Source organism: Triturus cristatus, chromosome 5_1 (assembly GCF_964204655.1).
Source record: "Triturus cristatus chromosome 5_1, aTriCri1.1, whole genome shotgun sequence".
Lineage (NCBI taxonomy): Eukaryota > Metazoa > Chordata > Amphibia > Caudata > Salamandridae > Triturus > Triturus cristatus.
This window is the reverse complement of record NC_140587.1, coordinates 165,093,331-165,120,224: the sequence shown is the minus strand read 5'-3', so window position 1 is coordinate 165,120,224 and position 26,894 is coordinate 165,093,331. Positions and strand designations below refer to the sequence as shown.

The following is a 26,894-nucleotide window of genomic DNA, read 5'->3' as shown; positions in this document are numbered from 1 at the left end:
CCGCCACCGTTACCCACCTCCTGGTTCACCTCCACCAGGCCCCCACTCACTGCGGCGAGGATGGTGGTTCCATCCGGGACCCCGACGCGGGTCTCCACCCCGGAGCCTGTGAGAGACTGCTTACGGAGAGGTCCGCGATCCCCCGACATGGGCCAGCGCCGCCATCTTACAATCAGGTAAGCCGGTGCGTCTCCAGGATTTTAGAGGCGATTTCTCCCACTGTGAACTGCCTCCTCACCCCCGATCAGGGACCCTCGGGGCAGGGGGGGGCCACGATATCCACTTCATAGGAAAATATGGTAATTTCGCCAGGATTACTGTAGGAGTTTTCCATACGGGGCAGGAGCTCCGCAGAGAAGCGACTAGCTGGCCATGCCGTCCGGCCACGCCCCTCGACTGGCAGAGTTAAGTTTCTGGGCACAGACTCAGGGGTCTCCCAGGGTCAGGTTGGTACAGTTGTTAGACCCTCAGCGGCACTGGGGCAGCCAGGTGCAGAGTGAGTTAGGCCCAATGTTATCCTATGGGAGGTAGGGGGGCCTTGATTGTTGGCTGCTGACTAGCAGGCCACGCGGCTGTGGGAGCTGGGCTCCTGGTCACTTGCTCAGGGCAAATGGGGAAGTAGGTAGGAGTAGAAGTTACACTGCCAGGACCACTCGGGCGGCTGGGTGCAGGGTGCTTTTGAGCCTTCGGGCGCTCAATGGATTTCAATGGGAAAGCTCCAGGATGAACAAAGGTTGCAAGCTCGGAGACGAAGATTCTTCAGGTGCCACCACCACTTTGAGAGGAAAGTTGGGTAGTTGGAGGATAGGTAGGTACCCAGGAGTCTGGCACAGGGGGCCGCAGTGCGCCGGGTTCAGGTGTGCCTTTTGGTGTCGGGAAATCTTACCCTCTGTTGATCGCGGTTGGGGGGGTCCCTGGTTCTGAGGCTGCAGGCGTCGTCAGGAGTGTCGAGAGGAGTCCTTGGGTGCCGGATTCGGGGTCACAGTCGCCGGGTGGACGTCCTCTGGGTTTTTGTCCACTCCTGCACAGGCCAGGCTTGGCGGGTGCAGAGTGTGCAGGGTTCGCGGTTCCGGGCTGATGCCAGGGGTTAGAAACTTGCTTTGAGCAGAGCCACTGCTCATGGGAGTCCCAGATGCTCAGAGTCACAAGGTAGCCAGGTCCTCCGGGGTTTGTGAGGTTGCTGGCGACAAGAGGTGCCGGGATTTAGCAGGAGCAGGTTCGAGGGTCGACAGGCCGGTAGGGCTGGGGCCAAAGCAGTTGGTGTCTTCCTCTTCTTAGCAACTGCACGGCAGGTCTTCTTTCTTCTTGCTCTTCTTTACTTTTTCAGAATCTGGAACCTGAAGAAGGAAGGTTCAGGGTGCCTCTAAATCCTAGATTTAGGGGTGTTACAGGTAGGTAAAGGGCAGGGACCAATGGGTCGCTGCCCTGGGGTGGGTACACCCCGTATCCTGCCACTCTCCTGTGGGAGGGGGGCAGTAGCCTAGTCCTGATTGGGCAGGGCTTCCCATCTTCAAGATGGCGAGTGCCCAAAGATGTGCTTCACCTCGCCTCCCACACCTGAGGGGTGGGGTTGGCAGGCTGGCACATTCCCTGTCCTTACTTGGAGTTTCCGGTCAGTCTTCCCCCCAGAGTGGTGGTCAGAACTGGTGGGGGCCAGTTTGCTGGGTACAGCAAGTGGCCTGGAGAAGCTCACAAAGGCGGCATGCCTTTGAAGCTTCCCCCTGCCCATCCTGGGGAAGGAGACCTAGCACCTCGCCCAGGATGTGCATTGTTGCAGGCCCAGGAGAGCGGGGGCTCTCCACCTAGGGGTCCAGCAACATGTCTGCTGTGTGGCAGCCTACGCAGCCTCCCAGACCAGATGTGGATTGTAGGTTAGGTTTCAGGGGGCATCTCTAAGATGCCCTTTGTAGTGCTTTGTACATTAAATCCCACACTGGCATCAGTGCGGGTTTAATGTGCTGAGAAGTTTGATACCAAACTTCTCAGTCTTCAGTGTTGCCATTATGGTGCTGTGGAGTTTGTGTTTGAATATACTCTTAAATGGCAGCACTGCACTTACAGTGCCCAGGAATGGACCTGGGTACTGTAAGGGTACAGGGATCATACTCCTGTGCCCACGCCACTGGCATAGGGCACCCAGCTAGAGGGGTGGCTGATGTATGCCAGGGCAGTGTAGGTTGTGGGCATGGCACACAGGGATGTGTGCCATGTTGACTCTTGGTTTTGCCTTGTACCCAGACACAAAGCCTGCAAGGGCAGTTTGATTGTGTTAGGGTACAGGGCTTCTAAGGGTGGCACAATAAGGGCTACAGCCCTTCGAGGCCTTCCATGGTCACAAGGCCCTGGGTACCAAGGGTACCATTTATCAGGGGTGGACATATTGGCCAGGGTTTGCCAATTTAGGGTTTTAGGTTTTAGGGAAGGAACATAGGCCCTGGGCACCTGATTGGCAGGAGTCCAGGGCACACTCAGTCAAAGTACATTCAGCAAATAGTGGCACTTTCTCACATCAAGCATTGATGGATTGGTAGAGTCCAGCATGTATCTGGGTATCAAACATTGATGGATTGGTAGTACAGTACAGTAGGTATTTGGGCTTCCTGCATTGATGGATTGTACAGTACAGCAGGTATCTGGGCATCATGCATTGATGGAGTGGTGGTCCAGTACAGCAGGTATCTGGGTAGCAAGCATTGATGGATTGGTGGTACAGTACAACAGGTATCTGGGCATCAAGCATTGATGGATTGGTGGTACAGTACAGCAGGTATCTGGGCATCCCTCATTGATGGATAGTACATTACAGCAGGTATCTGGGCATCAACCTTTGATGGATTGGTAGAGTCCAGCAGGTATATGGGTATCAAGCATTGATGGATTGGTGGTGCAGTACAGCAGGTATCTGGGCATCATGCATTAATGGATTGTACAGTACAGCAGGTATCTGGGCATCATGCATTGATGGATTGGTGGTAGAGTACAGCAGGTATCTGGGCATCAAGCATTGATGAATTGGAGGGCCCGAGGGTATCTGGCATCATGCATCGATGGATTGGTGGTACAGTGCAGTGAGTATCTGGGCTTCAATCATTGATGGATTGGTACAGTACAGCAAGTATCTGGGCACCAAGCATTGATGGATTGGTGGCAGAGTAAAGCAGGTATCTGAGCATCAACCATTGATGGAATAGTACAGTACAGCAGGTATCTGTGCATCAAGCATTGATGGATTGGTTGTACCGAGGGTAACTGGGCATCATGCATTGATGGATCGGTGGTACAGTGCAGCAAGTATCTGGGCACCAAGCATTGATGGATTGGTGTCAGAGTACAGCAGGTATCTGGGTTCCAAGAATTGATGGATTGGTGGTACTGTACAGCAGGTATCTGGGCATCAAGCAATGATGGATTTGTGGTACAGTGCAGCAGGTATCTGGGCATCAAGCATTGATGGATTGGTACAGGACAGCCGGTATCTGGGCATCAAGCATTGATGGATTGTACAGTACAGCGAGTATCTGGGCATCAAGCATTGATGGATTGGTGGTACAGTACAGCAGGTATCTGGGCATCATGCATTGATGGATTGGTGGTAGAGTACAGCAGGTATCTGGGCATCAAGCATTGATGAATTGGAGGGCCCGAGGGTATCTGGCATCATGCATCGATGGATTGGTGGTACAGTGCAGTGAGTATCTGGGCTTCAATCATTGATGGATTGGTACAGTACAGCAAGTATCTGGGCACCAAGCATTGATGGATTGGTGGCAGAGTAAAGCAGGTATCTGAGCATCAACCATTGATGGAATAGTACAGTACAGCAAGTATCTGGGCACCAAGCATTGATGGATTGGTGGCAGAGTACAGCAGGTATCTGCGCATCATGCTCTGATGGATTGGTACAGTACAGCAGGTATCTGTGCATCAAGCATTGATGGATTGGTTGTACCGAGGGTAACTGGGCATCATGCATTGATGGATCGGTGGTACAGTGCAGCAAGTATCTGGGCACCAAGCATTGATGGATTGGTGTCAGAGTACAGCAGGTGTCTGGGTTCCAAGAATTGATGGATTGGTGGCACAGTACAGCAGGTATCTGGGCATCAAGCATTGATTGATTGTACAGTACAGCAGGTTTCAGGGCATCAAGCATTGATGGATTGGTGGTAGAGTACAGCAGGTATCTGGGCATCAAGCATTGATGGATGGTGGTAGAGTACCGCAGGTATCTGGGCATCAAACATTGATGGATTGGTGGTACAGTAAAGCAGGTATCTGGGCATCATGCATTGATGGATTGGTACAGTACAGCAGGTATCTGGGCATCAAGTATTGAGGGATTGGTGGTACAGTACAGCAGGTATCTGGGCATCAAGTATTGATGGATTGGTGGTACAGTACAGCGAGTATCTGGGCATCAAGCATTGATGGTTTGGTGGTACAGTACAGCAGGTATCAGGGCATCAAGCGATGATAGATTGGTGGTACATTACAGCAGGTATCTGGGCATCAAGCACTGATGGATTGGTACAGTACAGCAGGTATCTGGGCATCAAGTATTAATGGATTGGTGGTACAGTACAGCGAGTAACTGGGCATCAATCATTGATGGTTTGGTGGTACAGTACCGCAGGTATCTGGGCATCAAACATTGATGGATTGGTGGTACAGTAAAGCAGGTATCTGGGCATCAAGCACTGATGGATTGGTACAGTACAGCAGGTATCTGGGCATAAGGCATTGATGGATTGGTGGTGCAGTACAGCAGGTATCTGGGCATCATGCATTGATGGATTGGTGGTACAGTGCAGCAGGTATCTGGGCATCAAGCATTGATGGATTGGTAAAGGACAGCCGGTATCTGGGCGTCAAGATTTGATGGATTGTACAGTACAGCGAGTATCTGGGCATCAAGCATTGATGGATTGGTACAAGACAGCCGGTATCTGGGCATCAAGCATTGATGGATTGTACAGTACAGCGAGTATCTGGGCATCAAGCATTGATGGATTGGTGGTACAGTACAGCAGGTATCTGGGCATCATGCATTGATGGATTGGTGGTACAGTACAGCAGGTATCTGGGCATCAAGCATTGATAGATTGGTGGTACAGTACAGCAGGTATCTGGGCATCCTGCATTGATGGACTGAACAGTCCAGCAGGTATCTGGGCATCAAGCATTGATGGGTTGGTGGTACAGTACAGCAGGTATCTGGGAATCATGCATTGATGGATTGGTGGTGCAGTACAGCAGGTATCTGGGCATCATGCATTGATGGATTGGTGGTGCAGTACAGCAGGTATCTGGGCATCAAGCATTGATGGATTGATACAGTACATGAGGTATCTGGGCATCAAGCATTGATGAATTGGTACAGTGCAGCAGGTGTCTGGGCATCATGCATTGATGGATTGTACAGTACAGCGAGTATCTGGGCATCAAATATTAATGGATTGTACAGTACAGCGAGTATCTGGGCACCAAGCATTGATGGATTGGTGGTACAGTGCAGCAGGTATCTGGGTATCATGCATTGATGGACTGGTGGTACAGTACAGCAGGTATCTGGGCATGAAGCATTGATGGATTGGTGGTACAGTACAGCAGGTATCTGGGCATCCTGCATTGATGGATTGGACAGTAGAACAGGTATCTGGGCATCATGCATTGATGGTTTGGTGGTACAGTACAGCATGTATCTGGGCTTCATGCATTGATGGATTGGTAGTACAGTACAGCAGGTATCTGGGCATCAATCATTGATGGATAGTGATAGAGTACAGCAAGGTATCTGGGCATCCTGCATTGATGGATTGTACAGTTCAGAAGGTATCTGGGCATCATGCATTGATGGATTGGTGGCCGAGTACAGCAGGTATCTGGGAATCAAGCAGTGAAGGATTTTACAGTAAGGCAGGTATCTGGGCATCAATCATTGATGGATTGGTACAGTACAGCAGGTATCTGGCCATCAAGCATTGATGGATTGGTGGTACAGAGAGTATCTGGGCATCATGCATTGATGGATCAGTGGTAGAGTGCAGCGAGTATCTGGGCTTCAATCATTGATTGATTGGTACAGTACAGCAAGTATCTGGGCACCAAGCATTGATGGATTGGTGTCAGAGTACAGCAGGTATCTGGGTTCCAAGAATTGATGGATTGGTGGTACAGTACAGCAGGTATCTGGGCATCAAACATTGATGGATTGGTGGTACAGTAAAGCAGGTATCTGGGCATCATGCATTGATGGATTGGTACAGTACAGCAGGTATCTGGGCATCAAGTATTGAGGGATTGGTGGTACAGTACAGCAGGTATCTGGGCATCAAGTATTGATGGATTGGTGGTACAGTACAGCGAGTATCTGGGCATCAAGCATTGATGGTTTGGTGGTACAGTACAGCAGGTATCAGGGCATCAAGCGATGATAGATTGGTGGTACAGTACAGCAGGTATCTGGGCATCAAGCACTGATGGATTGGTACAGTACAGCAGGTATCTGGGCATCAACTATTAATGGATTGGTGGTACAGTACAGCGAGTAACTGGGCATCAATCATTGATGGTTTGGTGGTACAGTACCGCAGGTATCTGGGCATCAAACATTGATGGATTGGTGGTACAGTAAAGCAGGTATCTGGGCATCAAGCACTGATGGATTGGTACAGTACAGCAGGTATCTGGGCATAAGGCATTGATGGATTGGTGGTGCAGTACAGCAGGTATCTGGGCATCATGCATTGATGGATTGGTGGTACAGTGCAGCAGGTATCTGGGCATCAAGCATTGATGGATTGGTAAAGGACAGCCGGTATCTGGGCGTCAAGATTTGATGGATTGTACAGTACAGCGAGTATCTGGGCATCAAGCATTGATGGATTGGTACAGGACAGCCGGTATCTGGGCATCAAGCATTGATGGATTGGTGGTACAGTACAGCAGGTATCTGGGCATCATGCATTGATGGATTGGTGGTACAGTACAGCAGGTATCTGGGCATCAAGCATTGATAGATTGGTGGTACAGTACAGCAGGTATCTGGGCATCCTGCATTGATGGACTGAACAGTCCAGCAGGTATCTGGGCATCAAGCATTGATGGGTTGGTGGTACAGTACAGCAGGTATCTGGGAATCATGCATTGATGGATTGGTGGTGCAGTACAGCAGGTATCTGGGCATCATGCATTGATGGATTGGTGGTGCAGTACAGCAGGTATCTGGGCATCAAGCATTGATGGATTGATACAGTACATGAGGTATCTGGGCATCAAGCATTGATGAATTGGTACAGTGCAGCAGGTGTCTGGGCATCATGCATTGATGGATTGTACAGTACAGCGAGTATCTGGGCATCAAATATTAATGGATTGTACAGTACAGCGAGTATCTGGGCACCAAGCATTGATGGATTGGTGGTACAGTGCAGCAGGTATCTGGGTATCATGCATTGATGGACTGGTGGTACAGTACAGCAGGTATCTGGGCATGAAGCATTGATGGATTGGTGGTACAGTACAGCAGGTATCTGGGCATCCTGCATTGATGGATTGGACAGTAGAACAGGTATCTGGGCATCATGCATTGATGGTTTGGTGGTACAGTACAGCATGTATCTGGGCTTCATGCATTGATGGATTGGTAGTACAGTACAGCAGGTATCTGGGCATCAATCATTGATGGATAGTGATAGAGTACAGCAAGGTATCTGGGCATCCTGCATTGATGGATTGTACAGTTCAGCAGGTATCTGGGCATCATGCATTGATGGATTGGTGGCCGAGTACAGCAGGTATCTGGGAATCAAGCAGTGAAGGATTTTACAGTAAGGCAGGTATCTGGGCATCAATCATTGATGGATTGGTACAGTACAGCAGGTATCTGGCCATCAAGCATTGATGGATTGGTGGTACAGAGAGTATCTGGGCATCATGCATTGATGGATCAGTGGTAGAGTGCAGCGAGTATCTGGGCTTCAATCATTGATTGATTGGTACAGTACAGCAAGTATCTGGGCACCAAGCATTGATGGATTGGTGTCAGAGTACAGCAGGTATCTGGGTTCCAAGAATTGATGGATTGGTGGTACAGTACAGCAGGTATCTGGGCATCAAGCATTGATTGATTGTACAGTACAGCAGGTTTCAGGGCATCAAGCATTGATGGATTGGTGGTAGAGTACAGCAGGTATCTGGGCATCAAGCATTGATGGATGGTGGTAGAGTACCGCAGGTATCTGGGCATCAAACATTGATGGATTGGTGGTACAGTAAAGCAGGTATCTGGGCATCATGCATTGATGGATTGGTACAGTACAGCAGGTATCTGGGCATCAAGTATTGATGGATTGGTGGTACAGTACAGCAGGTATCTGGGCATCAAGTATTGATGGATTGGTGGTACAGCACAGCGAGTATCTGGGCATCAAGCATTGATGGTTTGGTGGTACAGTACAGCAGGTATCGGGGCATCAAGCGATGATAGATTGGTGGTACAGTACAGCAGGTATCTGGGCATCAAGCACTGATGGATTGGTACAGTACAGCAGGTATCTGGGCATAAGGCATTGATGGATTGGTGGTACAGTACAGCAGGTATCTGGGCATCATGCATTGATGGATTGGTGGTACAGTACAGCAGGTATCTGGGCATCAAGCACTGATGGATTGGTACAGTACAGCAGATATCTGGGCATAAGGCATTGATGGATTGGTGGTACAGTACAGCAGGTATCTGTGCATCAAGCATTGATGGATTGGTGGTACTGTACAGCAGGTATCTGGGCATCAAGCAATGATGGATTTGTGGTACAGTGCAGCAGGTATCTGGGCATCAAGCATTGATGGATTGGTACAGGACAGCCGGCATCTGGGCATCAAGCATTGATGGATTGTACAGTACAGCGAGTATCTGGGCATCAAGCATTGATGGATTGGTGGTACAGTACAGCAGGTATCTGGGCATCATGCATTGATGGATTGGTGGTACAGTACAGCAGGTATCTGGGCATCAAGCATTGATAGATTGGTGGTACAGTACAGCAGGTATCTGGGCATCCTGCATTGATGGACTGTACAGTCCAGCAGGTATCTGGGCATCAAGCATTGATGGGTTGGTGGTACAGTACAGCAGGTTTTTGGGCATCCTGCATTGATGGATTGTACAGTACAGCAGGTATCTGGGAATCATGCATTGATGGATTGGTGGTGCAGTACAGGAGGTATCTGGGCATCATGCATTGATGGATTGGTGGTACAATACAGCAGGTTTTTGGGCATCCTGCATTGATGGACTGTACAGTCCAGCAGGTATCTGGGCATCAAGCATTGATGGGTTGGTGGTACAGTACAGCAGGTTTTTGGGCATCCTGCATTGATGGATTGTACAGTACAGCAGGTATCTGGGAATCATGCATTGATGGATTGGTGGTGCAGTACAGCAGGTATCTGGGCATCAAGCATTGATGGATTGATACAGTACATGAGGTATCTGGGCATCAAGCATTGATGAATTGGTACAGTGCAGCAGGTGTCTGGGCATCATGCATTGATGGATTGTACAGTACAGCGAGTATCTGGGCACCAATCATTGATGGATTGGTGGTACAGTACAGCAGGTATCTGGGTATCATGCATTGATGGACTGGTGGTACAGTACAGCAGGTATCTGGGCATCATGCATTGATGGAGTGGTGGTACAGTACAGCAGGTATCTCGGCATGAAGCATTGATGGATTGGTGGTACAGTACAGCAGGTATCTGGGCATCCTGCATTGATGGATTGTACAGTTCAGCAGGTATCTGGGCATCATGCATTGATGGATTGGTGGTACAGTACAGCAGGTATCTGGGCATCATGCATTGATGGATTGGTGGTACAGTACAGCAGGTATCTGGACATCAAGAATTGATGGATTGGTACAGTACATTTTTTTTTTTTGAAAACCTTTATTGTCAAAGTCAAATTTTACACAGCTTGTTTCCTACATCCTGCATTGATACAGGCCGGTAGCGACAACTCAGTATCGAGAGTGATAAGCATTGCAGGGCAAGTACCAACCAATTAACACAGCTCATATGCCTACAACCCTTAAGGGCCGGCAGCAGAATAGGAACAACAGGCTACTTATGTGGGAAGCGAATGCATAGTCGTAAAGCAATAAGAGGTCAAACAGGGAGTAGTCGAGGTTTCGTTTATCTGCATTAACTAACTTAACCCCTTCCATGCTCATGACGGAACGGTTCCGTCATGAGCATCGGTTGAGCTGTGCTCATAACGGAACCGTTCCGTCATGGCCCCGCCCGTGCTCGAACCCTTCAGCACCGCGGGGGAATCCGCGCAGCGCTGAAGGGGTTAAAGAAAACACAACATCAGCATCCTCCCAGGGTGCGTCCACCATACACAGTATGTGGAATACCGTATCTTACAGCGCGGGGCTACGGCACCGTGCAGCGCACCGCAAATGAAAGTAGGAGCATGAAGTGGCGCAGCGCAGCCCCGGCTCGCAAAACTGCTGCTCTGGGAGGGGGGTCGGTATGAACCAATCAGGAAGCTAAGAAAGTGGTGTTACCATCTAGGATGCCATGCCATCTACCCCAGTAGTGCACTAGGGCCTCAGGACCTCGGTGCCAGGTGAGTCGCAGAGCCCCCGCCCATCTCCGCCGAACTCCAGGCATGCGATATGTGAGTACCTTGGAGAGCATGTAGCCGATCCGGATGCGTCAAGAAGCACCGTGTGAGGTGTGTACCAGGAGGAAGGGGGCAAGCGGTGCGAGGAGATGCAGCAGCGAGGAACGCCATTGGGGGTAGGCGCAGGTCAGCTCGTAGCGGGCGGGCAATCCCCCCCGAGTCCCAGCGCGGGTCCCCTCCCGCCCCGATCGCGTCCTGAGAGCGTAGGAGATATGCCTTGAGGGGCCCCCATAGGTCTTTGGGACGGGACTTGCGAGGCAACAGGTCCGCGTATTTGTGAAGTTGTTCCTGCCAGGTTGACATCGTCGCCAGCCAAGTCTTAAATTTGGGCGCTCGCCCTCGTCCCCATCTGCACGCCACATGGCGCTTAGCCAGCAGAAGACCCAGCGCGAGAAACCTCCGATGTGCCTTTAGCGCGGGGCAGGAGCGGCCCAGGAGGGCAATAGTAGGGCAGGGCGCAATATCCATCCCGACCATCACGGAGAGGGCAGCGAACACCTCAGCCCAATACGTAGCCACTGCACGGCAGGACCACGCCAGGTGTATAAAATCTGCACCCGGCTCCCGGCACCGCTGACAATGATCGCTATCCCGGAGTCCAAAGCGGTACAATTTGGCAGGAGTGAAATAGAGGCGATGCAAAAATTTATAATGCACCAAGCGGAGGCGTGCATTACCCGTCACTGCAGTAATGTGGGAGCAACTTTCCTCCCATTGGTCATCTGACATGGGATCAACCAGATCGCTGTCCCAGTCCCTCCGCACCCTGAGCGAGGGGGGGGTGGGAGCCGCCTGTACATGTGCATATAACAGCGAGACCACATGTGTCGGGGCGGGCGTCTGGAGCAGAGCGTGTAATGGTGCCACGGTCTCCGGCTCATCCGGGAAGTGTGGTGTAACTGCCCTGATATTTTGCCAAAGGCGAACGTAGAGAAATGTGTCCATTGCAGATGGGGTAGCGCCTCCAAAAAAGTGTGCCGCCGCTCGAAAGCTCCCCTGATGGTATAGATCTCCCCACGTGTGAATCGCCAGCCGCGTAAGCATCCGGCGTCCAAGCTCCTCGCGAGTGACACTCAGTCTGGGATCATGCGCCAGGACCATGCGGGGAGAATATAGAAATTTGACATCCATGTAATCCGCCAAGCGCATCCAGGCCTGCACTGTGCAATCGACCGTAGTGCGGTCGCGAGCCCCCGGTTGGATCTCTGTGTATAGATACCCCGATGGTTGCGCAGGCCTCATGAACCCATCTTCAACTGCATGGTGGGCCATAAAGGGGGGAGGGTGGAGCCAGTAAACCGCAAAGTGGCCTTGGGCGCAGTCATAATATTTCTGAAAATTCGGGACATCAAGCCCTCCCTGATGATAGGGCAAAATAAGTGTCCGTAGTCCGATCCGGGCCTGTTTCCCACCCCAGATTAGCCGAGAAATCTGAGAGTTCAGGGTCTTGAAAAAGTATGCCCCCGGGCTATAGGGTATGTTGGTAAATAGGTATAATAATTTGGGAAGCACCACCATCTTGATCAGGGAGATGCGTCCCGCCATGGACAGAGGGAGGTGGATCCATTGTGTGATTTGATCCGTGAGTTTGTCCAGGACAGTCCCGTAGTTAGTTTTGATCATGGCTTCCTTGTTCCTGATTACCCGAACCCCCAGATAAGTGAGCTCGTCCGCTTCCCACACCAAGGGTTAATCCAACGGGAACCGCGTAGTGCTGTCAGTCAGGGGGAACAAAGCAGACTTCGCCCAGTTAATTTGTATGCCCGCTATGGCTCCGAATTTGGTTACCTCAAGCAATAATGGGTTAAGATTTTCTCGCGGCCTGTGGACGAACAGGGTCATGTCGTCCGCATATAACGCGATAAGGAGTTGGCGCTCCGGATAAATAAGAGAGCGGTGTTTGTGGTGTTGTCGCAGTTTGGCCGCCAGAGGCTCTATAGCAATGGCAAATAAGACGGGAGAGAGAGGGCATCCCTGCCGGGTGCCTCTGTGGATAGTGAATGGAGCAGAGCGGGACCCATTCAGCAGAACTGTGGCCTGAGGATGTCAGTATAGCAACCGGATCCAGTCTAGGAAATTGAAGGGCACTCCCATCCGCTCCAACAAGGCCAGAAGATAGTCCCACTCTAGGGTGTCGAACGCCTTGGTGGCGGCTAGGAAAACCGCCGCGGCTTCACAGCTGGGATCAATATCCTGCATCACCGCTTGCAGGGTGCGCAGATTGTGGGATGTCGCCCGGTTGGGGACGAACCCGGCCTGATCGGGAAGGACCAGACGCTCCATCAGAAGATTAAGGCGCGTAGCGAGCACCTTCGCTAGGATCTTGCTATCCGTGTTCAATAAGGAGAGGGGCCGATAAGAGTCGCAGTGCTCAGGGGGCTTGCCAGGTTTCAACAGGGATGTTATGAGGTCTTCGCGCATCGTCCCCGGCAGGATGCCCTCCTCAAGGGCGGAGTAATATACCTGCTTCAGTATAGGGGCAAGAACATGAATGAAGGCCTTATAAAAGTCTATCGGCAAGCCGTCCGATCCGGGCGCCTTGCCAGACTTCATGGACATTATCGCCTCTTTTATCTCATCAAGTTCTAGTTCGTGGTGCAGGAATTTCTGCTGGGACGGGCCCAGCCACGCTATCGCGGTGTCCTCCAGGTACTCCTGCAGAGCTATCGGAGTAGTCCTGCGAGAGGTGTATAAGCCTACGTAATGTTCGGTAAGGACGTGAAGCTGGGCCGAAAGGTCCCTCTGTGGGACACCCTGGTCATCCAGAAGGGTGGATACGTAATTTCGGTACCTAGGGGGACGTACCGCAACGGCCAGAGCTCTACCGGGTCTGTCTCCCTCCCCATGCAGCCGCGCAACGTAAGGCTTCCCTAGAAACTTACACTCTTTGGCCGCAGCGTCAGTGTATTCGGTCACTTTTTCCCTGAGACGCGCCGCGACTGCGCGATTGTGCGGGTCCTGTGCCATTTCCTGTTCCAAGAGGAGCAGCTCAGCCTCACCTTTGCGCACATCCCCGCGCAGAACCTTAAGAACCCCCCCCCCGCCCCTCACCATGCACCATCCCTGCACTGTAACCTTGAAAGCCTCCCATACCGTAGTGAATTGGGAGACTGAGGCAGCATTACGGTCAAAAAAGTCTGTTATGTCGTCCTCCAGTTCCGCCATAAAGGCAGAATCCGTGAGGTGTGCAGGGTTGAGACGCCAGTTCAGGTATGGGGAGGCATCGAGGGGAATGTGGAGCGACAGTAAGACAGGGGAGTGATCGGAGAAAGTCCGGGCTAGGTGACGCGCCCCGAGCAGCCACGGGGCAATGCCCGCTGAGAGAAAGATATAGTCGAGGCGAGCCCATGTAGAGTGCACAGCGGAATGATGTGTGCCTTGTCGAAGTGTCGGGTGAAGGTGTCGCCACGCATCAACCAGCTGATGCTCATCCGTTAAGTGTACCAAATTGCGCTGGGTGCGTGAGTAGTGTGATGGCTGTGGGTGCGACCTGTCCATTGCGGGTCTGAGTGCGGTGTTGAAGTCTCCCCCCAGGATGACATGAGAGATACCTAACGTGTGTATCTTACCCCACAGGTTCAGAAGCGTTGCAGGGTCGTCTACGTTGGGGCCGTAGTAACATGCGAACAGTATTGTGTGTGAATGTAGTTTCCCCCAGATCATGCAATATCTGCCACAGGGCCCCACCTCAGTACCCGCTGGTATAAATCCCACCCCACGCCAGACCAATATGGTCACACCCCTCGCATAAGTCGAATAAGATGAAAAGACCCTGCATGCAGCCCACCGCGATGCGAAGGGGGGGCTCCCGCCCGGCCGCAGGTGCGTCTCTTGAAGAATGGCAACAGATACTTTTTGCCTATCTAGGTATCCCAGGACCTGGCGACGCTTTCTCGGGTCATTCAGCCCGCGCACGTTCCAGGAGACTATCTGAAACTGCTGCACTGGCTCAGTGTTCTCTACGCTCCCCATGGATCCAGGCCCAATAACACATGACCGGTAGACATAGCATGGGACAAATCATAGCATGCGTGGTAACGATCTGAGAGGACATTCCTGGGGACAACTTCAAATACCCAACCCCACCCCATTGTAACTAAGGAGTCAGTGGTAGGAAATCGAAAACGGAACATCTGCCCACCCACGCCGGCAACCCCAACTGGCCGGGAATAAGGACCCCACCCTGCCCACCCCATCCCCAACAATACCACCCCAACTAGAAAAAACTGTAGAGCAGCAACCCCTACCCCGCATGGGGGGGGGTGCAGTGGGGTTCACCCATCGGGGGGATAATTCCCAGGGGGCGCCAAACCAGCCTCCCATCTCCCTACTTACACCCACGAGAACCAGACAGCAAGTCCAGCTTCTCAATGTGGGACGGAGATGGGTAACCGGGCAAATACATCAACAGTGACCAGACCGAGCATTGATAACAGTAGAGGGTTACCTCACCGGGGTGTGCAGCAGCTCGAGCAGATATATGCAGCAGCGGCACATAGGAATGTCAGTGTCACTACAGCGAGAGGGGTCAATCCTGCTGTGCCATCGGAGAGGGCGATCTAGAGCGATGTTGTCCATCTCTGTCTCGAGCATTGTCCCTCTTGTGGCGTTTAAGAAAGTCTTCCACCTGCTGAGGCTGCTGAAAGAAGAGTTGTTTACCATGGTGTGTTATTTTCAATTTCGCTGGATACAGCATGGCGTAAGGTATCTCCTGTGCTTGCAATTTCTTCTTGACAGCAGCAAATTTGCATCGAGACTCCTGGACAGTGGCGGTAAAATCGGGGAAGAAGGATAGTGTTTCATTGCCGTAGCGCACAGTGCCCATTTCTCGCGCCCGGCGCAGCACGGCATCTCTGTCCCTGTAGTTCAGGAATCGAGCGATGATGGGCCTCGGAAGGGATCCAGGTGGAGGGCGAGCGGCCAAGGATCTGTGTGCCCTCTCCACGATAAGGTGCGGGGAAAAGGAGTCCCTTCCAAAAAGTTCAATCACCAGGTTTTCAACGAAGGTCTCAACCTTCCCTGTATTGGTGGACTCCGCAAGGCCCAGAATGCGAACGTTATTGCGGCGGGACCGGGCCTCCAGGTCCTCATTCTTGTCCGCGATGATTTTAAGGAGCCTGTCCATTTGTGTCAGCTGCTTGCCCGAGGAGGCAGCGCCGTCCTCCAGGGAAGAGATTCGTTCCTCAGTCTCCTGGATGCGGGCGGCATGTTGATCCAGTTTAGCCACGACTCCGTCCAGTCGGGCATTCATGGTGTCGATTTTGGAGTCGATGGAGGATAGGCTTTGTTTCATGCCCATCAAGAGGGACTTCCAGGCCTCGTCCGGGGCCTCGGTGAGCGGAGGCCCCCCCTCCGCGCCAGCCAACGGAGGGGGGTTTCTCTTGGCCTCATAGGGCAGTTTGGACTGGCGCGTCTCGCTGCGGCCCATGGAGCGGTGAGGAGTCGACCCCCCCGCTGATCCGTCTATCCCACCAGGGGGGGAGGTTCGGTCGGAACCCGACGGGGGGAGCCCACCGTCCCCAGCCGTCCAGTCGGCGATCAAGCCCGGCCCCAAAGCAACTGGCAGGCGGCAGGGGCCCAAAACCGCCCAGGATCAGGCAGGTTCCCGGTAGGGTCAGCGGCAGCCCCGCAAATGAGGGCAGTGGGGTTAGGACAGCAGGAGTCGTCGCGGGCCCATCCAGGGGTCCGCAGCGCAGACAGGGCCCAAACCGGGCGTAATGTTCAAATGGCCCAGGGACAGACAGCAGTCGTTTCCCGCTCCCGCCGTATTCCAATCGGGGGGCACAATCGTCAGCAAGGCAGGCCTCAGGCTCAGCGGGAGGAGGGGTCCAAGCCTAGAAGGGGTCCCATGCAGCAGTCCCAGGCGACCGGACTCCACAGCAATCCCCGCGACGTGGCCGCTCTGCAGGGGCTTCCACTCAGTTAAGGGCTATGTACCGTTAGGCTGTAGCGAAGGGGGAAGCACCCTCCATGTTTTTGGGGGGGGACCAACCCAGGCCACGGAAGCGTCGAGGGCTTCAAATTGTGCATTGCGGTGGGGGCCACGAGGTTCCAGCCAGTCCGGGGGGCGACGCCAGAGGCCCCCCAGGAGGAGGGCGGCGGGGGCACCGCGATGCAGCAGGTCGATATCAAAGATGGCGGCGGGGACGCGCCCGCAGGTCGCGGGTCTATCGCGCCTCCCAGCTCCTAAGTCCAGCGGCAGCGCCGCCCCAACCCGCCGGCGGCAGGCAGCAAAAGGTCCGAGGCTCCCCTCTCCGGTCCGCAGGGTGATCGACTGCAGATGGGCCCGCTCGGCATAGATGGGGACAGTGCAGCGGGGTGCGATGTCTCGTGGCTCGAGAAAGCACCTCCGGGAGGGGGGGGACCTCCACCAGCGGTCCGGTGCGGAAGCCAGCGGCCGGTAAGGATCATCCACGCGTTCTCCTCCACAGCTCCTCTCACCTAGGCAGCAGTCGGGCGGCAGCGCCGCAGGCAGCTCAGTACCCCCTCCTCCGTGACTCAGCGCCCCAAGCGGGCCTCCGCCTCCGCAGCCCGAAGCAGGCCCCCGATCCCCGGGATCTCCTAGCGGGCAGCTGCCGAGCAGGTCAGGTTACACGTTGGGGCCGCCCTCCGCTCCTCAGAACAACCTCAGCTATCTCGGCTCGCCAGGGTGCGAGCGCTCCGTTTTTGACACCGTTGGACTCCGCAGATTCTCACACGCACATTGGTGAGGGTTGTAGGTGGAACAGTCTGGTCAGGATAGCGTGAAGGATGGTGAGAGTGCCCGGTCGGGCAGGAGCCTCACTACAGTGCGGCCATCTTGGTGTAGCGCCACCTAGCGCCCCGGATTGGTACAGTACATTGATGAATTGGTGGTACAGAGGGTATCTGGGCTTCAATCATTGATGGATTGGTACAGTACGGTAAAAAACATTTACCACGAATGGTTATCCTGCAGGGAATCACAACGCGGTCGTTACAACGACTGCATTGTGATTCCACATACCATTACTGAGCAAATCCGAACAACGACTTGCGGGGGGAAGGGGGATGTTGGATTTAAAATCCAACACCTTCCCTATTGTCCGCACAGACTGGAGTTGGAATGGTAAATGATACTATTCCAACATCCAGCGCCCCCCCTCCGCAAGTCGTTGTTCCGACTTGCGGCGTAATGGTATGCGGAAACACAACGCGGCCTTTGTAATGACCGGGCATCAAGCATTGATGGAGTGGTGGTACAGTACAGCAAGTATCTGGGTTCCAAGTATTGATGTATTGGTGGTACAGTAAAGCAGGTATCTGGGCATCATGCATTGATGGATTGGTACCGTACAGCATGTATCTGGGCATCAAGTATTGATGGATTGGTGGTACAGTAAAGCGAGTATCTGGGCATCAAGCATTGATGGATTGCTGGTACAGTACAGCAGGAATCTGGGCATCAAACATTGATGGAATGATTGTACAGTACAGCAGGTATCTGGGCATCAAGCATTTAATTGATTGATTGTACAGTACAGCAGGTATCTGGGCATCAAGCATTGATGGAGTGGTAAAGTACAGCGAGGGTCTGGGCATGAAGCATTGATGGATTGGTGGTACAGTACAGCAGGTATCTGGGCATCAAGCACTGATGGATTGGTGGTACAGTACAGCAGGTATCTGGGCATCATGCATTGATGGATTGGTACAGTACAGCAGGTATCTGGACATTAAGCTTTGATGGATTGATTGTACAGTACAGCAGGTATCTGGGCATCAAGCATTGATGAAGTGGGGGTACAGAACGGCAGGTATCTGGGCATCAAGCATTGATGGATTGGTGGTACAGTACAGCGAGTATCTGGGCATCAAGCATTGATGGATTGGTGGTACAGTACAGCAGGTATCTGGGCATAAAGTATTGATGGATTGTACAGTACAGCAGGTATCTATTCTTCGGGCATTGATGAATTGGTGGTACAGTGCAGCAAGTATCTGGGCATCAAGCATTGATGGATTGGTGGCACAGTGCAGCAGGTATCTGGGCATCAAGCACTGATGGATTGGTGGTAGATTACAGCAGGTATCTGGGCATCAACCATTTATGGATTGATTGTACAGTAGGTATCTGGGCATCAAGCATTGATGGATTGGTGGTACAGTACAGCAGGTATCTGGGCATCCAGCATTGATGGATTGATTGTACAGTACAGCAGGTATCTGGGCATCAAGCATCAATGGATTGGTGGTGCAGAACCGCAGGTATCTGGGCATAAAGCATTGATGGATTGATGGTACAGTACAGCAGGTGTCTGGGCATCAGGCATTGATAGTACAGTACAGCAGGTATCTGGGCACCAGGCATTGATGGATTGGTGGTACAGTGCAGCAGGTATCTGGGCATCATGCACTGATGGATTGGTTGTACAGTACAGCAGGTATCTGAGCATCAAGCATTGATGGATAGGTGGTACAGAACAGCAAGTATCTGGCCATAAAGCATTGATGAATTGGTGGTACAGTACAGCAGGTAACTGGGCACCATGCATTGATGGATTGGTGGTACAGTACAGCAGGTATCTGGGCATGAAGCATTGATGGATTGGTGGTACAGTACAGCAGGTATCTGGGCATCAATCATTGATGGATTGGTAGAGTGAGCATCTGAGCATCAAGCATTGATGGGTTGGTACAGTACAGCGAGTATCTGGGCAACAAGCATTGATGGATTGGTGGTACAGTACAGCAGGTATCTGGGCATCAAGCATTGATGGATTGGGGTACAGAACAGAATATATCTGGGCATCAGTCATTGATGGGTTGGTGGTAGAATCCAGTAGGTATCTTGGCATCAAGCATTGATGGATTGGTGCTGCAGGACAGAATGTATCTGGGCAACAGGCATTGATGGGTTGTTGGTACAGTACAGCAGATATCTGGCATCAAACATTGATGGATTGGTGGAGCACTACAGCAGGTATGTCTGTGTCATGAAGAGATGCAGAATAACTGGGCATCTGTGCTTCACACATGTATTGGCTTGTTGGTACAGTAGAGCAAATATTTCTGCATCAAGCATTGTTGGATTAGTGGGCATTATATAGTGTATCTATGCATAAAGCACTACAGTGGGGTATCTCTGTGTCAAGCACTGATGGAACTCAGGAGCTGGTATCTCCTCATCATCCAGTGATGGACTGGTGGGGCACTAGAGTGAGTTTCTTCAAGGGAAGTATTGATGGTTTAGTGTGAATTTTGGGCAGGTACCTCCAAATCAAGCATTGATGGTTTGATGGAACCCAAGAGCAGGTATCTCTGCGTTTAAGAAATTCTCTCCAGTTTCTTTGCTATGTAGATGTTGGGTTAAAGGCTACTGTTAATCATGGTGCGGAGGTTGAGCTGAAGACCACTTATAACTGTGATTTGCTTATGCCTGTCTTGGCTTTTTATGCTCAAAATAACCCAAAATTCACTATTGAACCCTGTACTCACCTCTGTTTTATGATTGGTTGCAGGTATATCTGAGAAGAATGGGAGATCAGTGAAGTGGTCAAACAGCACCTCGCATGCATTCACACGTGGCCACGTTCAACTTCAGAACAACTCCCTGGTGATCCCATCTACAGGGATGTACTTCGTCTACGCCCAGGTGGTCTTCAGTGGCAGCAGCAGCCCCGAAGCAGGGGCTCTCTACGTCTCACACATCATCATGCGTTTCTCCAAGTCCTACCCTGAGCCCTCTCCCCTGATGAGCGCCCAGAAGACAACATTTGTTGAAGCAACACCAGCACACGGCAAGAGGCCAACCAGCCGCTGGTTTCGCACCATATACCAGGGCGCGGTGTTCCACTTGGATAATCGGGATCAGCTGTTCACGCAGGTGGAGCACCATCTTTCTCACTTAGTGGTCTCTTATGACTCAACTTACTTTGGGTTGTTTGCAGTGTAAAAAGCCAGCTTAGGGTAGAGGCAGAGGAAATGCCACCAGCCACGTTTGAGCGCATATTTATGTTACATGACTTATTTATTTATTTATTTTGACAAAAACTGAAAACAAAATGGAAGGACAATCCGACCTGGGCTTGGCTTCAGCTAACGTGCCACGTGCAGGTGTGCTCCGCATCACGTGAGATAAGCTACCATTGTGGAAGGGTTGTACGACGGTACAACGCATGTAAATACATCGTGTGCCTTTGCCACGCATTTTTTTTGCATGCATGTTTTTACAGCGAAAATGCATTTACAATGCATGCCAGTACTACGCATTGTTTTTAGATTTAAAAACAATGTATTTGTGGGGGGAGATTCGCTGTAAAACTATGCATCCTAAAAAATGCGTGGGAAAGGCACAACGCAGTAAAAACCTCGTTGTAAAGGCTGTTTCCCCCGTGGAAGAGTTACACATTACACAAGTATTCTGAATGTACTGAAAAACGAAATTAAGCTAATATGTCATTGTCATTGCTCAAGCAAGGAGCATGACAGTAATATTTGTGAAATACTATTGGGTTTCCAAGATGTGTTGATCTTCCTCAACGGTGCTCAGTCCTCCAGCCACAGCACTGGAGGATGCTTGGAAGGTCCTCAGCCAATCAGATGTCTTCACATCAGCAACAGGGGCAATAACATGAGAGCTGTCTCTGTAAAATGCCACAAAAAAACATAATGAGAGGGGAACGAGCTGAGTACAATGAACATTGAAAGTTGTTATTACAAAATGAAGATTACATTGATGTTTATTTATATTTTATGACTTATTTATTATTCGATAATAAAAAATATTTTTGAATAGTGACCTTCTTTATCTGTTTATTATTATTATTTTTTTTTTTACCAAGGTATAGTCAAACAAATGCATATCTCCAATCTATTTATAAATGACACAAAGGGATCATTTTGACACCACTCGAGGATAAAATATTCTGACATAAATATTGTGTCCTGAATATCGTTTACAGTTAATCATCGAAAATCTATACCCAATGGAGAGATATTTTTGTAAACAACATTTTGGCCACAATATTTATTTCACACAATATTTTTGTTCTTGATACTTTGATATACAATAATCTAAAACATAACATAACAGGTGTATTTGTAAAGCGCACAATTACCCGTAGGTGTCCTGGCGCTGAATAACAGATGTTTATTGTTACCCAACTCAATGGTACTCATTTTATCGACCTCAGATGGATGAAAGGCTGAGTGGACCCGCCGGGCTTTGAACCTGTGACCATGGGGTCAAACACAGGCCCCTGCAGTGGCTGCTTTAGTCCACTGTGCCACCAGACCTGGACCAGACCAGAGACTCCTGTTCACAGCCCCAGTAAGTATAAAATTAGAGATATATTACATGATAAGAGACAGCCATCTGCATATACTGATTGGTAATGCGGAAAATTGAATTTCTCACACCAGCAGGGACTGCCTCCTTGGCATCTCTTCACTTATAACTGCAGCAGTGACATCTCTGACACCAGCCGAGACTGCCTCTTTGGCATCTCTTCACTTATAACTGCAGCAGTGACATCTCTGACACCAGCCGAGACTGCCTCCTTGGCATCTCTTCACTTATAACTGCTGCAGTGACATCTCTGACACCAGCCGAGACTGCCTCTTTGGCATCTCTTTACTTATAACTGCTGCAGTGACATCTCTGACACTAGCCGAGACTGCCTCCTTGCCGTCTCTTCACTTATGATGGGCACAGTGACATCTTCTACACCAGTAGAGACCACCTCCTTGGCATCTCTTCACTTATAACAGGTGCAGTGGCATCTATGACACCAGCAGGGACTGCCTCCTTGGCATCTCTTCACTTATAACTGCAGCAGTGACATCTCTGACACCAGCCGAGACTGCCTCCTTGGCATCTCTTCACTTATAACTGCAGCAGTGACATCTCTGACACCAGCCGAGACTGCCTCCTTGGCATCTCTTCACTTATAACTGCTGCAGTGACATCTCTGACACCAGCCGAGACTGCCTCCTTGGCATCTCTTTACTTATAGCTGCTGCAGTGACATCTCTCACACCAGCAGAGATTGCATCCTTCGCATCTATTCACTTGTAACTGTCGCAGAGACATCTCTGACACTAGCAGAGACTGCCTTCTTGCCGTCTCTTCACTTATGACGGGCACAGTGACATCTTCTACACCAGTAGAGACCATCTCCTTGGCATCTCTTCACTTATAACAGGTGCAGTGGCATCTATGACACCAGCAGAGACTGCCTTCTTGCCGTCTCTTTACTTATGACCGGTGAAGTGACATCTCCGACACCAGCAGAGACTGCCTCCTTGGCATCTCTTCATTTATAACAGGCACAGTGACATCTCCTACACCGGCAGGAACCGCCTCCTTTGCACAGTGACTTCTCTCACACCAGCAGAGACTGCCTCCTTGGCCTCTATTCACTTATAACCAGCGCAGTGACATTTCTGACAGTGGCAGAGACTGCCTCCTTGGCGTCTCTTCTCTTATTCCGCGTGCAGTGGCATCTCTGACACCAGCAGAGACTGCCTCCATTGCGTATATTCACTTATAACTGGCGCAGTGGCATCGCTGACACCAGCAGAGACTGCCTCCTTGGTGTCTCTTCACTTATAACTGGCGCAGTGACATCACTGACACCAGCAGAGACTGCCTCCTTGGCGTCTCTTCAATTATAACAGTTGCAGTGACATGCCTGGCACCAGCAGAGACTGCTTCCTTGGTGTCTCTTCATTTATAACTGGTGCAGTGACATCACTGACACCAGCAGATACTGACTCCTTGGAGTCTCTTCACTTATGACCGGCGCAGTGACATCTTCCCCACTGGCAGAGACTGCCTCCTTGGCGCAGTGACATCTCTCACACCAGCAGAGACTGCCTCCTTGGCCTCTATTCACTTATAACCAGCGCAGTGACATTTCTGACAGTGGCAGAGACTGCCTCCTTGGCGTCTCTTCTCTTATTCCGCGTGCAGTGGCATCGCTGACACCAGCAGAGACTGCCTCCTTGGTGTCTCTTCACTTATAACTGGCGCAGTAACATCTCTCACACCAGCAGAGACTGCCTCCTTGGTCCTCTTCACTTATAACAGTTGCAGTGACATGCCTGGCACCAGCAGAGACTGCTTCCTTGGTGTCTCTTCATTTATAACTGGCGCAGTGACATCACTGACACCAGCAGATACTGACTCCTTGGAGTCTCTTCACTTATGACCGGCGCAGTGACATCTTCCCCACTGGCAGAGACTGCCTCCTTGGCGCAGTGACATCTCTCACACCAGCAGAGACTGCCTTCTTGGTAGAGGCGGAGTTATATCCTTGACACCAGCAGACACTGACTCCTTGGAGTCTCTTTACTTAAGACCGGCACAGTGACATCTTCTGCACTGACAGAGACTGCCTCCTTGGCATCTCTTCATTCATACCGATACAGTGACATCTCTGGCACCAGCAAAGACTGCCTCCTTGACATCTCATTTCTGACACCAGCAGAGACAGCCTCGTTGGCGTCTCTTCACTGATACCCGGTGCAGTGACATTTCTGACATCAGCAGAAACTGAATCCTTGACTTATCTTCACTTATAACCGGCGCAGTGACATCTCTGGCTCCAGCCGAGACTGCCCCCATGGCATCTCTTCTCTTATCTCTGGAGCAGTGACATCTCTATCACCAGCCGAGACTGCCTCCTTTGCATCTATTCACTTATAACTGGTGCAGTGACATCTCTGGCTCCAGCTGAGACTGCCCCCTTGGCATCTCTTCACTTATTACCGGTGCAGTGACATCTCTGACACAGGTAGAGACTGCCTCCTTCGTGTCTATTCACTTATAAGTGGTGCAGTGACATCTCCGGCACCACCAGAGACTGCTTCCACGGTGTCTCTTCAGTTATAACTGTCGCAGTGACATCTCTGACACCAGCGGAGACTGCCTCCTTGTCGTCTCTTTAATTATAACGGGCACAGTGACATCTTCTGCACCGGCAGAGACTGCTTCCTTGGCACAGTGACTTCTCTCACTCCAGCAGAGACTGCCTTCTTGGTGTCTCTTCACTTATAACAGACGCAGTGACATCTATGACACCTGCCGAGACTGCCTCCTTGGCGTCTCTTCACCTATGACCGGCGCAGTGACATCTCTCACACCAGCAGAGACTGCTTTCTTCGTGTCTCTTCACTTATAACAGGTGCAGGGGCATCTATGACACCAGCCGAGACTGCCTCCTTGGCGTCTCTTCACTCATGACTAGTGCAGTGACATCTGTGACACCCGCAGAGACTGCCTTATTGGCGTCTCTTCCCTTATAATGGGCATAGTGACATCTTCTACACCGGCAGAGACTGTCTCTTTTGCACAGTGACTTCTCTCACACCAGCAGACACTGCCTTCTTGATGTCTCTTTACTTATAACAGGCGCAGTGACATCTATGGCACAGCCGAGACTGCCTCCTTGGTGTCTCCTCACTTTTAACGGCTGCAATGATATCTTTGATAACAGTAGACACTGCCTCCTTGGCGTCTCTTTACTTGTGACTGGCGCAGTGACCTCTCTTACACAAGCAGAGACTGCCTTATTGGCATCTCTTCCCTTATAACAGGCACAGTGATATCTTTGACACCAACAGAGACTGCCTTCTTGGCATCTCTTCACTTATAATGGGCACAGTGACATCTCTCACACCGGCAGAGACTGCCCCCTTGGTGTCTCTTTATTTATAACTGGCGCAGTGACATATCTCACACCGGCAGAGTCTGCCGCCTTGGGGTCTCTTCACTTACAACAGATGCAGTGACATCTATGACACCAGCCGAGACTGCCTCCTTCGCGCCTCTGCACCTATGACCGGCGCAGTGACATCTCTGACACCAGCAGAGACTGCCACCTTGGCTTCTCTTCCCTTATAACGGGCGCATTTGACACCAGCAGAGACAGCCTCCTTGGTGTCTTTTCACTTATGCCTGGTGCAGTGACATCTCTCACACAAACAGTGACTGCCTTCTTGGTGTCTCTTTGAATTTGAATTTGAATCAGATTTATAGAGCGCGTAGCTACCCGGGGGCGTCCCAGCGCTGATACTCGACCTGCCAGATCCAGGAGGGGGGTTGAGGGGGGAATGGCCAGAATGTCAAGATACAGAAGAGAAGTCGTTTAAGGGAATAACCAGGTTTTCAATTGCTTGCGGAAGGACAGCAGGTCCGTTTCCGTTCGAATGGGGAGGGGAAGTTTAGGGGCTTAGGGGCGTTGAATGCGAAGAGGCGGCCTCCTGAGCGTGCTCTTCTTATTCTAGGGACGCTGGCCAGGGAAAGGGTATTTGACCTCAACTGCCTAGTAGATTGATGGGGTTTGATGAGAGGTCTCAATATGGGTGGGCCGCTGCTGTGGAATATTTTGTGCGTGATACAGGGGGTTTTGAAGGTAATTCGTTCCTGGATTGGGAGCCAGTGTAGTGATTTGAGGGCAGGTTTCGCAGAGCATCTGGGTTTTGTCCCGGTAAGGAGCCTGGCGGCTGCATTCTGGACATGCTGCAGTCTGTTGATGACTGAGGTTGGGGCACCTAGGTACAGGGCGTTTCCATAGTCCAGTCTTGAGATAATCAGGCCTTGAATTAGGAGCTTTCTGGACTGAGGGGGGATTAGGGGGAGGATTTTCCTCGCTGTCCGCATAAGGCCGAAACAGGTGCCGGCGGTTTTCCTTGCTTGGACTTTGAAGTTAAGGTCTTGGTCCAGCCAAATGCCAGGGTCTTGATTTCCTTTTTTGGGGTGGTGGGGGGGGGGGGGGGGAGGGGTGGGTCCCCATACAGGGCGGCCATGAGAGAGAAATGGGGAGTTTGCGTGGATCACCAAGTAGTAGGATCTCAGACTTCTCTCCTTTGAGTTTGAGGCGAGAGTCACACATCCATTTGGATATGTTCTGAAGGCAGGAGGCCAGGTTCTCCATGCAGTGGGCTGACTGATTTAGGGAGACGACTAGTTGTGTGTCATCGGCGTACATGACTACCTTTATTCCAAAAGGTGACGCGATGTCTTCAAGGGGGGACATATACACGTTGAAAAGTGTGGGGCTCAGGGAGGAGCCCTGGGGGACCCCACACTTGAGGGGGAGTGCTCTGGAGTGTACATGTCCGTCGGCCACCTCGAAGGTCCTGTGTTCCAAGAAGGATTTGAGCCAGGCCAGTGCGGTGCCGGTGACTCCTGCCCTGAAGAGACGGTGGACTAGGATGGTGTGGTCCACCGTATCGA

At 51.4% G+C, this 26,894-nt stretch overlaps 1 protein-coding gene across 1 annotated transcript in view; it reads left to right on the top strand.

Moving 5' to 3' along the window:
* LOC146830528 (lymphotoxin-alpha-like) overlaps positions 1-21,336 on the top strand; it is a 64,572-nt gene extending 43,236 nt beyond the window's left edge. The window contains exon 4 of the mRNA XM_085604730.1: positions 20,173-21,336. Within this exon, the coding sequence (XP_085460856.1) occupies positions 20,173-20,606 (434 nt within the window). The 3' untranslated portion in view covers positions 20,607-21,336. The remainder of the gene's footprint in view (positions 1-20,172) is intronic.
* The last annotated feature ends 5,558 nt before the right edge of the window (positions 21,337-26,894 follow it).